The sequence below is a fragment of the Vipera berus genome (genome assembly GCF_964194415.1).
Source record: "Vipera berus genome assembly, chromosome: 2".
NCBI lineage: Eukaryota > Metazoa > Chordata > Lepidosauria > Squamata > Viperidae > Vipera > Vipera berus.
Window position 1 is genome coordinate 223,891,060 of NC_138203.1, and position 12,020 is coordinate 223,903,079.

At 37.6% G+C, this 12,020-nt stretch overlaps 1 protein-coding gene across 2 annotated transcripts in view; it reads right to left on the reverse strand.

The window, feature by feature from the left end:
* NEK4 (NIMA related kinase 4) overlaps positions 1-12,020 on the reverse strand; it is a 31,403-nt gene that overhangs the window by 1,173 nt on the left and 18,210 nt on the right. The window contains exons 8-16 of one of the 2 annotated variants that reach the window (XM_081316822.1): positions 11,620-11,769; positions 10,423-10,557; positions 10,045-10,111; positions 8,560-8,669; positions 6,676-6,764; positions 4,716-4,915; positions 4,274-4,407; positions 2,223-2,484; positions 8-133 (exon numbers count right to left, since the gene is read on the reverse strand). In XM_081316822.1, coding sequence (XP_081172948.1) covers positions 2,392-2,484; positions 4,274-4,407; positions 4,716-4,915; positions 6,676-6,764; positions 8,560-8,669; positions 10,045-10,111; positions 10,423-10,557; positions 11,620-11,769 — 978 coding nt within the window. In that variant the 3' untranslated portion in view covers positions 8-133; positions 2,223-2,391. The remainder of the gene's footprint in view (positions 1-7; positions 134-2,222; positions 2,485-4,273; positions 4,408-4,715; positions 4,916-6,675; positions 6,765-8,559; positions 8,670-10,044; positions 10,112-10,422; positions 10,558-11,619; positions 11,770-12,020) is intronic. The other variant, XM_081316823.1, reaches the window with a different exon arrangement.

Consider the following 12,020-nt stretch of genomic DNA (forward strand, 5'->3'; position numbering starts at 1 on the left):
CTCTAACCTCCATCATTCATGCATATTTTTCCGGCATCTGAACTGTAACCCATAATCCGCATTCCATGATAAATGCTGGTATTCTGTGAATTGGCAAAGCATTTGTTGCTTTTAAATTTTATTACTGCATGTCCTAAAAATATGAAGAAGAACAAAAATAACTCCATCTTCCAGGGTTTGTAGAAAAGTTTATTGATATAACTGCTGAGTTTGTATTTTGGGGACATAGCATCTTCCACTTTGAGAAATATCTCATCTGGCAGTGTATTTCCATTGGCAGAATGGACAATGGTAGAATTTTCACCCTCTTTCTTTGGTCTCTTCGAAATCTATTGGGTATCATTAGGTTTTCTGTAATACTGGGGATGTGGTAGCAGCATTGGCATCTGCTCCTTTTCATCAACATGAGTATTCTACTCAAGTTTTGCTCATTAGATGCTATGACTAATGGAATTAACTCCTGGATCCAATCCATTCAAAGCACTGGGGTGGCGGGGGGGGGGGGGGGGAGGAAGGGAAAGAGCCCTGCACTGGCTATAATTAGGGCCAGGTCTTACTATAAAATATTATTTTTTGCCTTTTGGGCACAATAGTGTGTTTCTGCTTTTTTACTATTTTCACTGTTACATCTACTGGTTCAGATTCCTTGGCTGTTCCCTCTACACTCAAGACATAGTCCCACGTAACCTTAAAACTGTTCCCATTTGGTGAAATGATGCTTCTATTTGAACTGGCCTCTGTTTATTTCACATATTATTTAATTTTACTTGATTTAATTAATTATATATTGTTAATAGGTTTTAGAGGGTGTGATGTACCATAAGAGTTAAGAGTTTGAAATTCAAACTAGGTATAATCAAAGCCTAAAGATATTTTATTTTTGCTTGATGCTTAGCTTTTCAGTGTAATATAAAAAAATGAGAGTTTTTGCCGTTTGGTCTCATAAAACTAAAAATAAAGCAAGAAAATATTCAGTAGAAGAAATTACTAATATTTATATCGCTCCAAAGTCTAAAATCATTCTACTTCATTCCTATGAAATGAATTAGATCATTTCAATTAAAATCTGAAATTACCTAATTAAACACATCCTATCACAACCGAAAGTTTATTAAAATAGTGCATTATGTTTCAAGCAAAATATTCTAGACCACGGGTGTCAAACTGCCAGCCCACGGGCCAGATGCGTCACAACAAAACCACGCCCACCCCATTGCCGGCAATGGGGAAAAAGCTCCGATACGTCGCGTGACATCACATGATGTCGCGAGTTTGACACCCCTGCTCTAGACTATGGGTGTCAAACTTGCCACGTCACGTGATGTTGTTGCGACGTATCGTGACTCTGCATTGCCAGCAATGGGGTGGGTGCAGCTTCAGTATGACACCCCTGCTCTAGACGCTCAATTTATGTGAAAATGATATGTCTCATATATAAAATATGTATTCGTTAGAAGGTACATAAGAAGCCCCACAGAATTTTTTACTTTTAAAAAAATAGTCATACTAGTCTATGTATCCAATATTATATGAATATTGGATAGATTAGTACACTATTATTATTTTTTTAAAAAATGCTGGTTTTCAGATATATTCCAACGAAGAGAAAATATGTAGTTTATGGTTGAATTCTGGTGTCCCTGGTACTCTCTTGAGCTTATTTGAAGGAAACAAAAGACCTGAATACATCTTCTCCAACAATCAACACCCAGACAAGCAGGGATTAACACCAGACAAAAAAGCAGAAAACTATCCTAATGAAGGAACTAACAATGAGAAAACCACACACCCACACACCCACCAACACTGGCAAGGCAAGCTACTGTGTATAAACAGGGAGCATACCACATGCTCGACAAACAATTTAGCTAAGAGAGCATTAAGGTCTTCATATAGCCTTATTATTTTCATTTACCTATGTTTTGGTGCATCACAAACATCTATGTTCTTTTCCTGAATAGAATTTGTTAGTGTTTTCGTTATACCACAACATTAATTGAAAATTATCCTGCTTTAGTGAAAATTCTATTTTTGGGCTGAAATCAGAGATAGTCTAAAATAGCGAATTCCAACACAGTACCATTATAGATTTGACTATATGCAGGGTTGCAAATTTTAAATGATTGTTGACATTGAAATAAAAATATGTTTAAAAAAGACAGAATTATTAGAAAGTGCTGCTTGTTGCTAGTATTTATAAAATCCCACTTACCCAAACTTACCTTTAAGCATGTATTGCTGTTTATAAACTAAGTACACAATCTACAATAGATAACAGGAAACAGTATGGGAAAAAGTTTATCTTCTAAGTGACTGAATGTAAGAAAATTTTAAAAATCCAGTTACAAACTGAGTGTCTTTCTTTCAGGAACAGTTCAACTGAGGTATTTGTCAAAGTTTCACATTATCTTCTAAGAACTTCAAATGACGAGCCTTCATACTATAAGATGTGTACTTTTCTCCCATGAGCTTCCGCAAACATAGCTATTTAAAGGAGGGGGAAAAAACATCTTGTAATTCAAACTTGAATAGTACTTTTAAGCAAATTATATGCAAAGCTGATCACTATTATTACTGTTCTGTACCAGCCTGCTACCGGCCCTGCAGAAAAGGCAACCCCTTTACAAACGGCAAGAGGCTGGAATTACGTCTGCCAAATTTATTACTACAAAAACAAACAAGACACGAACCAAGATACAGGAGCTTTGAAACACTATCCGAGCGGTTGCTTTCAGCAAACCAGCCCTCCCCACACATTCCCCTTATAAAGAGTTCAGGGCGTGGCTTCTCTCTGCCTCCTTCTGAGAAGCCCCATTGCCTTCCTCTGTTTACTCCTACTTGACTGCCTCCTGCGTCGGGCATCCTTGAACAGGGCCAGCTGTGGGTCATCTTCATCCACACTGTCAGGCTCACACAGCTGGGTCTCCATGGTGACCAAGTGGGAGGGGCCTGCCTGAGGGCTATCATCAGCAAGATCTTCAACCCCCTCAGCAAGGTCTTCAACACCCCCCTCCTCCTCTGAGTCGTCCGACCCAACTGCCGAACCCACAGGCTGACCCTGAATCACAACAATTACGTCCAAAGATAACTAGTGCACATATCTGGGAAATTGCACAATTAAGAATTTATAGAACACTGAATTTGGTGGCAACACTAAGACACAGCAATAGTGGAGAATATGTGCAGCTCAGGGTTGAAATTTCGGTATCTTGGTATTCACTAAGCTTACAAACATTTCACTGCTTTGGCACAAGGGAATTGGATTTCTGGGGTTTGTACCTTGTCTGACCTATCTTGATCTACCTAGTTTGGTTGGCTATATTGTTTCATCTTAGATTGTTCCTGACTATCTTGCTGAAATAGTTCGTAGATTGGGTATATTTCTATGAGTCTATTATTTCTGATCTATCAGAATGCCAGCTTTCTAGGAATTCCTTTACATTCTTAGATTTGGCTTGTATTAAAATTATTCTTTTCTTGGTTAGATTTTGAACTATTCAAAAAGCAGACAAAGGCCCAAGAAGGAAGCAAACACATAGGCACATCCACCCTTATCTTACTTCTTGCAATCAGCCTATGGATAAGGGAGAAGAAACTCAATGCAGGTAGTTTTAACTTGCAACTGTTTAACAATTGTTTTAAAGTTCAAAGTTATGAAGGCATTGGAAAAAGAGCTTTACAACCTGTACTTGCTCTTACAACCATTGTGCTATCCCCACAGTCACATGATCACAATTTGGTCGCTTAGCAAATGGCTCTCATTTATAACCAGTTGCAGTGCCCTGCAATTACATGATTGAAATACAACATCCTTTCAGGAAGCTGGATTCACATAACAACTACATGATTTGCTTAAAAACAGTGATGATTCACTTTACAACCATGATAGAAATGTTCATAAAATTGGGTCCAATCATCTGATGACTTATGACTGCACCAACATACGACAGAAATTCCAGTCCCAACTGTGGTCATAAGTCAAGGACTATCTCTAGGCAGAAACAATGTAACAATTTAAGTTAACCAGAAGTAACTAGTTTTATTACTAGTTACTAGTAAGATTTAATTATGAATCAATTATCTGCATTAGGTACAATCTTATTTTCACAACTTACGAGTTGCCTGAATTTATGCAAACAAAGGGCTGGTATTTCTGAGAAAATTCCACTTTAGCTGTTCTGAAACTTTACTATCCCCAAATTACATTTTCTTTATTTTTAAATGCTAAAATACCAAAAAGAAATGTACACATTTGTTCTGTCAAAAAACATACTTCTCTTTTCTGTTCATCCTCTTCCTCCATGGCATCGTAAACTTTTTCCAGCAGCTTTACCCCAATTCCTTGAACTACATCTGCTCTTAAAATCTCAAGCAATCTCCTAATATTCTGGGGACCAGATTTGTCATCTAATAAAATAAAAATAAAATACATTATTTTTTGGATTTGATTTCTGGTAACTAAAGCCAATTATAATTGCAGAGATCAAGGGTAACATTTTCATTTTAATTCAGATCAATATTCCCTGGAGATTCTCAGATTCTATTCAGCATTCTATTCTAAATAATCAGAATTAGTGCTTTTATTATTTCTGCAGATGGAATAGGTTAACTGAACCTTTAAAAATGGGAGTTGCTTTTCTTCTGACTTAATGTTTTTGTTGCTAGAGCAGAAAATCTAATTTGAATATCACAAGTTTCAAGCATAACATACAGACCTGATGGAAGCTCTTGAAACTGAAATTCATCAGGTTCTTCAGCTGCTTTCCCATGTAAGATCAGTGTATCTCTATATTTCCTATTTAGTCTGAATTGTGAGTCAGGTGTTGACATTGCAAATTGTGAATAATTTTCAATGTTATCCATTTTTAGTGTTTGTGTCATCAGCTGTAGCAAGTCATTCATTTCATTACTTTTTCTGCAAAACAAGAAAATATTTCAGCATACACCAAATCCTACATGATTCGAGAATTTTAATGGTGAACTATCTGAACTTAGTATAGTACACAGAACTGTGTAAAGTATGGCTTAGGTCTTATTTTCCATAAGGGTTTTGTCATTTTTCTCTTCTTGCTCCAGAATGAGGAAGGGGCTGGAAATAAACCAAGTGCGAGCAAGACAAGAATCTAAGACTTCACAAAATCATACTGGTTGTCAACAACTTACAACTGGGCCTGGAATTTCAGCCATACAACGTTGTGGTCACAGGTCGAAGCACCATGTGACAAGACTCAATTTTACAACTGTTTTTATGACAGTCATAAAGCAAGTCATCATGGTCATTAAACCAATTACATAGCTGTTAAGTAAATCATGCTGGAATCCAGCAAAAATGTTACAAATCATGGTCATGTGGCTGCAGGATGCAACAACTGATTGTAAATGAGAGCCGATTGTCAAGCATCCGAACTGCAATCCAATGACTGGAGGGGGGGGCACAGCAATCTTAACTTCAAGAATGGGTCATAAGGAGCTTAACTGAACGGTTGTTAAACAACTGAAGCTATGTCAAGGATTGCCTCTACTTTTGTGGCATGAGAGTAATAAACTATTACCATGAAGTAGAGAGGGATGAATACACTCCCATACGTGCAGAAGGCACATGAACTATACATAAACTGGGTTTAGGAATATTTAGGAGCCTTGGTGGAGCAGTGGGCTAATGCCTCCTTAAGTAACACCAGCTGCCTGCAATTAGTGCAGGTTCGCATCCCACCAGGCTCAAGGTTGACTCAGCCTTCCATCCTTCCGAGGTAGGTAAAATGAGGACCCAGATTGTTGGGGGCAATAAGCTGACTTTGTAATAATGCCGCTTGGGGTGTGTGTGAAAGCCCTAATAAGCAGGCATATACATAGAATGAAGGCTACTGCTAAGCTTGTAAGCCGCCCTGAGTCTTCGGAGAAGGGCGGGATATAAATGGAATTAAAAATTTTTTTTATCTATTGGCTGGAACAAAGAGACTTTATGCAAAAAACTACAAATTTCCATATTCTCTTCATAAAGCTTTCCAAAGGGGAGAAGGGAAGCTTCAAGTTCAAATTAAGATAATGTGAAAAAGATGCAAAAGATTCTGATTACTGAGATTCTTAACAAAACTATCAATACAAATAATGTGAATTTGTATTGTGTGAATTTTTACTGATTTTAAAGAAAGCTACACAGAAAACTCCTTGGCAGTTCTTCTAGCATTTTTCTCTTTGAAAGATAAGTGGGAATCATAAGGTTTTTATACCAAAGTACAGTGCTTCCTAAACTTGGCTATTGATTAATTTTTATTGGGTCTCGAACTAGGGGCATGACTATATCATATGTTCACATAGATACACAAATGCATTCAATGACTGGTTATGGCTTAACATCCACAATGAACTTATCATACAATACACTAATGGTTTATTATTTTTATTTTTTATTTATTTATTTATTTTAATTCCATTTATATGCCGCCCTTCTCCGAAGACTCAGGGCGGCTTACAAGCTTAGCAGTAGCCTTCATTCTATGTATATGCCTGCTTATTAGGGCTTTCACACACACACCCAAGCGGCATTATTACAAAGTCAGCTTAATTGCCCCCAACAATCTGGGTCCTATTAACAATAGTTGTATTTATATAATAAACCATATATGCGATTAACATGTGTAAACCAATCTATAATTACGGACAGAAAACACCTACCTTTCTTTATAATCTCCATCTGATTTTTCCATAGAACTTGTAGAAGAGCTCAGTTCATCTTCAGTGCAGCAACCAGTTAAGCTTTTCTTCTGTTGAAGACAATTTTTTCATGTACAAGAAAACAGTACCATTACCGGCATAATTCGATAGAAAATTCTTTTTCTTGCTTCTCAGTGAAAGAGACATGTGACTTTAGCTCCATTTAAGGTTCTAATGAAATACTTTTGTAGAGGCCAGTACTTGAAAGCACAGCAGATTACAAAATACTTTCAATGGTGATAAAAAGTTTCTATAAGCATCCTACAAAAGGACATATCAGAACCACCCTGAGGGGTAACTCCTACATCAGGAAGTCCCCAAAGTCTGTGCTATGAGCTATTTCTGAAAGACCCTCCCGCAAAAGGATGCTTTAACCAAGGCAGAAGAATTAAGTTACTTATATATAGACAAGGACAAGGATCACGAGGCAGTCATTTGACGTGAGACAAATCTGTTTTAGAGAGATTGCTAATCATCCCTGGGGCTTTTTTGCTATAAGGTTCTGGAAGAGGATAAATATTCACTGCAGGAGATTTGAGTGGAATCTCATCTGTGATACTAAATCTGTACAAGAACTTTGGAATCTGGACTACTGATTCAAAAAGCTAATGGTGCCTTGACAGTGCCTCCTTTGTTTCCTCTAATAAGAAAAGCACACCCTTTTATGTTTCAGAAATTTTCCTAGGTGTTGAAGGTTATCAGTTGGTTGAAGAGTCCTTTTTTCTTATTCAGGAACCCCAGATCCTCAAAGGTTTGTTATCATGAGCCAGACAGTTGTAAGGTCCGTAAGAGGTTGTAATGGAGGTAGTGACAGATTTTATTTTCCTGGGCTCCAAGATCACTGCAGATGGGGACTGTAGCCAAGAAATTAAAAGACGCTTGCTCCTGGGGAGGAAAGCCATGGCAAATCTAGACAGTACACTAAAAAGCAGAGACATCACCCTGTCAACAAAAGTGCGTATAGTCAAGGCTATGGTCTTCCCAGTTGCAATGTATGGCAGTGAAAGCTGGACCATAAGAAAGGCTGAGCGCCAAAGAATTGAGGCCTTTGAGCTATGGTGCTGGAGAAGACTCCTGCGAGTCCCTTGGACTGCAAGGCAATCAAACCAGTCAGTCCTAGAGGAGATCAACCCTTACTGCTCTTTAGAAGGCAAGATCCTGAAGCTAAAATGCAAATACTTCGGCCACCTAATGAGAAGGAAGCACTCACTGAAGAGCCTAATGCTGGGAAAGATTGAGGGCAAGAGAAGAAGGGGACGACAGAGAATGAGGTGGCTGGATGGAGTCACTGAAGCAGTAGGCGTGAGCTTAAATGGACTCCAGAAGATTGTAGAGGACAGGAAGGCCTGGAGGAACACTGTCCATAGGTTTGCGATGGGTCAGACACGACTTCGCAGCTAACAACAACAACAAAGAGGTTGTGAGTGGATGCAGCTCATGATCAGTGATTTGGCACCTGCAGAGTTAATCATATTCTCTGGCAAGATGTGAGATGCACCTGTCATGCTGCTGGGGTTGGTGATCTTGCTTGGAACTGAGTAATTACTATCCCCTCCCCCAAAAACCTGTGTTACAACAATTCTAAGCCCTGTCTCCAAACTTAGGGGGATGAAGATATTCACCATAGGTTGCCCTGCCTCTGCTGTAAAAAGAAGGCAGTAAGATTTTCCAATATAGTCCTCTCTCTTCAGAGGCGTGATATAAGCAATATAATAGAAATCATAGATGTAATACTATAAGTAGTAGAAATTCCATTTATTGACGGCAGACATCGCGTTTATAATATTCTGCAATACTGTAAATTGTTTTTTGATGTACTACACTTAACATATGACAATGACTTACCTTATCAGTGCTGGTTTCTGAGGTAAATTGAGCAATCTGAATAAAACGGTCTTCCCTTGGAAGTTTTGTTTCTGTTGATGCATTGTAAGACATTCGTCTTACAGAAGGCTCTGAAAAGGAACAATGAAATGTATGGTTTATTCTTATTTTACTTTGTACATGCACTAATTATGAAAGCAACTTCAAAAACCCAACAAACTAAAATTGGCCTTTCTTCAGTTCAGTTTAACATTCATTCATGTACGAAATTTTTATCTTGCCTTTCCTCCAGAAATTCAAAGCATTGTACAATCTTTTTTTTTTTCCTCCTACAGGTAGGTTGGACTGAAAAATCTGACTATCTCAATGTCACCTATTGAGTTTGAATGGCTGGAAGAGGATTTGAATTGGGATCCGCTCCATGATATTTTAATCCCTTAATCCCTTCCACCCTATTGTTTATACTTTTCCAACAGCCATGAAGGGGTAGTTTCCAATTCATATAGTAGTTGATATGATCATCGTGGCCAGCCACAAAGTATGTGTTTCCCAGAAAGCAAATTCATAAAGGGAAAATAAAGGGAATTTGTCAAAAACCTCAGTACCAAAGACAACAGATCCAACACACCAATTCACTGTTCAAAGACATGCCTATTTCCAGTCAGCAGATTACGAAGGCTAATACAGTAGCTAAAGTAGCCAGGAAACTAAAAGTAGAGTCGGTGCCTTGTGTCCCTCTCATATTATAATACAACAGAATATTCATTTTACAGAGGACAAACTGAAGCAGCCCACTAAGAGGCCAAATACAGCACTAAGATGAAACAAATGAATTCACACAGAAACATCCACATTTAAAGAAAAACGAAGCAGAAATAAGAGACAGCCCCATCATTTCTCGCACTCTCCGTGCAATAAGGTACTTCCTGCCACATTTTTACACTCACAGATGCTCCTTCCTGTTTCTCTGGGGGCTTTTTTTCTTCTGGGCAGCTGTGAATCTTTTAAAAACATTAAGTGTAACTATCCAATGTTTTTATTTTCCAAAACTTCAGCATGCCAGATTCCCATTTAAGTTTTCGGTTAAATTAAACCACCTTAAGAAATAACTTCAGGAGTCAGAAAGAGCCCAAGAGGTGTCAAGAAATGTATTTGTTTTTTTGCTGTTACAGTGAGGCCCCTTTAAGAGAAAATTATTACGGTACTGAAAATTTGTAACAGATGAGGTGTGTGTATCTATGTGAATATAAGCATGTAAAATGTAAAGGGAGGGAAGCAAAAAACACTTAACATGAGATAAACAATCAAGCAATAACCAAAAGCCTAATCAAGGAACTGCCATGGAAGAAACCAAAAACCTCACCAACAATGACAGAGCAAACTATTTTGTAAAAACAGAGAGCAAACCCCATTCCCTTCTAGCACTGAAAATGTTACCTAGTTGTCTCCAAGCCAACAACCAAGCTCAGAGAGCCCCAAGGACTTCACAGCAAAGAAAACTATTACCAGAAGAAAGCATATCTTCTTGGGATTGCTTTAATCTTCTCCTTTCTCGAGCTGATAATGGCCGATCCTTTGAAAGGAGAAAAAGTAAAAACAGTAAACTCTGTATTTTTTAATTGATTATATATACGGCACTGACACACCTTATTAAAAGAAATTAAAATTTTACAACTAAGTGATAGGTCATTCGGCATTTCTTTTTACTTATTCTACAAAACTGCTGAAGACACTTTGGGAAAGAACTACACTGCTCTAATCCCACTTTAAATATTTCTACATAGTTCTGGCAATGTTACATCAAATTGGCATATAAAATGAGAATATCCAAATTTAGTAATTTCTAAAATGGACATGTTGTACATAAACATATTTGGCACAAACCTTGGAATGTTCTACTTCAAAGCTTTTTGACTTTTTCAGAACATTTGCAGCACGCTGATGCTCTGTGTTAACTTCTTTTGTCTTTACATTCACATCAGGATAAGCGGGCAGTTGCCGATGACCAAGTGCTGCAATCTTAACAGGAGAAATAGCAACTTTATAAAAGGTTTCTTCCAAAAAAAACCAGGTACAGTATGAGAGCCGCATTCACTCAAGAACGTATGGAAGGATTCTACAAGGACAGGGCTGGTGAGTGTGCTGAATGGCAGCCTTCAGTAACCCATTCAACATGACCGATACAGAATGTTCCTAGTAATATTTCAGTAACATCTGGAGCACCACAGGCTATCCAGTCATGGATGAAGTTCATTCCCAATTTATTAATATTCAAATAGCACTTCATTTCATTTTTTCCACACAGATAAAATAGAATATAATATATCCCAGACAACATATTATACATTTATCATTCCAGTAAAGGCAGATGTCTGTAGCATATATGCTGCAAACTAACATCAGCTTTTATACTGAAATGTGCTAACCTATAAAATAAAGCTTAACAGAACATTAAACTGAATATACTTGGTTAACGTAAATAGCAATGGCAATAGCACTTATATATTGTTTCACGGTGCTTTACAGCCCTCCCTAAGCGGTTTACAGTCAGCTTATTGCCCCCAACAATCTGGGTCCTTATTTTACCAACCTCAGAAGGATGGAAGGCTGAGTCAACCTTGAGCCTGGTGAGACTGGAACTGCCAAACTGCTGTCAGCTGGCAATCACCAGAAGTAGCCTGCAGTACTGCATTCTAACCAGCGCACCACCAGGGCTCTATATCTATAAAAACTAATGGTAGTTGGGGTTGTTTTTTTTAAAACGAGTTAAACATTTTTTTTCTAGTATCTCAGATGCTTCAGAAGCTGAAAATGCTGCTGGTCAAAACTATATTGTTGTAACTGTAAAAATTGCCTCTGAGTTATCAATTTGTCCAAAGAATATCCCTACTTCCATCCAATTTTTTATATGACTTTTTTTCCAATTTTTAATGTTGGATTTCCCCATATTTAGCATGGGGAAAAAGTATTGAATCTGTTTTTATTGAACATTCCATTTCATAGCTTTCTAACCAATAAAATTGCTTCCAAAGATATAGGTGTTCTACTCAGTTTAGAACCCAATACTGTCCTAATCTTTACCTTGTCTAAACAGATCTCAGACTGCTTCTTATGTCGTCGCTGTCGTGACAAGGAAGGCTCTTGAACTGATCCTTGAGGCCGAAAAGAAGGAGTGCTTATAGGCAGAATGAGATCTTTAGCTTCTCCTGAGTTTCCACAGGAGGCTTCATTCTACAAATATATATACATACTTTATAATACTTGAATCCATGCTTTCCAGAATCAAGTATGTACACTTAGTTCAAAAGTGTTAATAGAAAGCCAAAATTATTTTTATTTTAATCAAAATTAAATTTGAAGCAAATTATGTCATCTTACTTTCAAATAAATCACTGACATAATTATATTTGTGTTGCAGACCACAAAATTCAAATACTTACCTAAATTTCTATAGGAATAATTGGTACTGGCAGTTTCTCAGT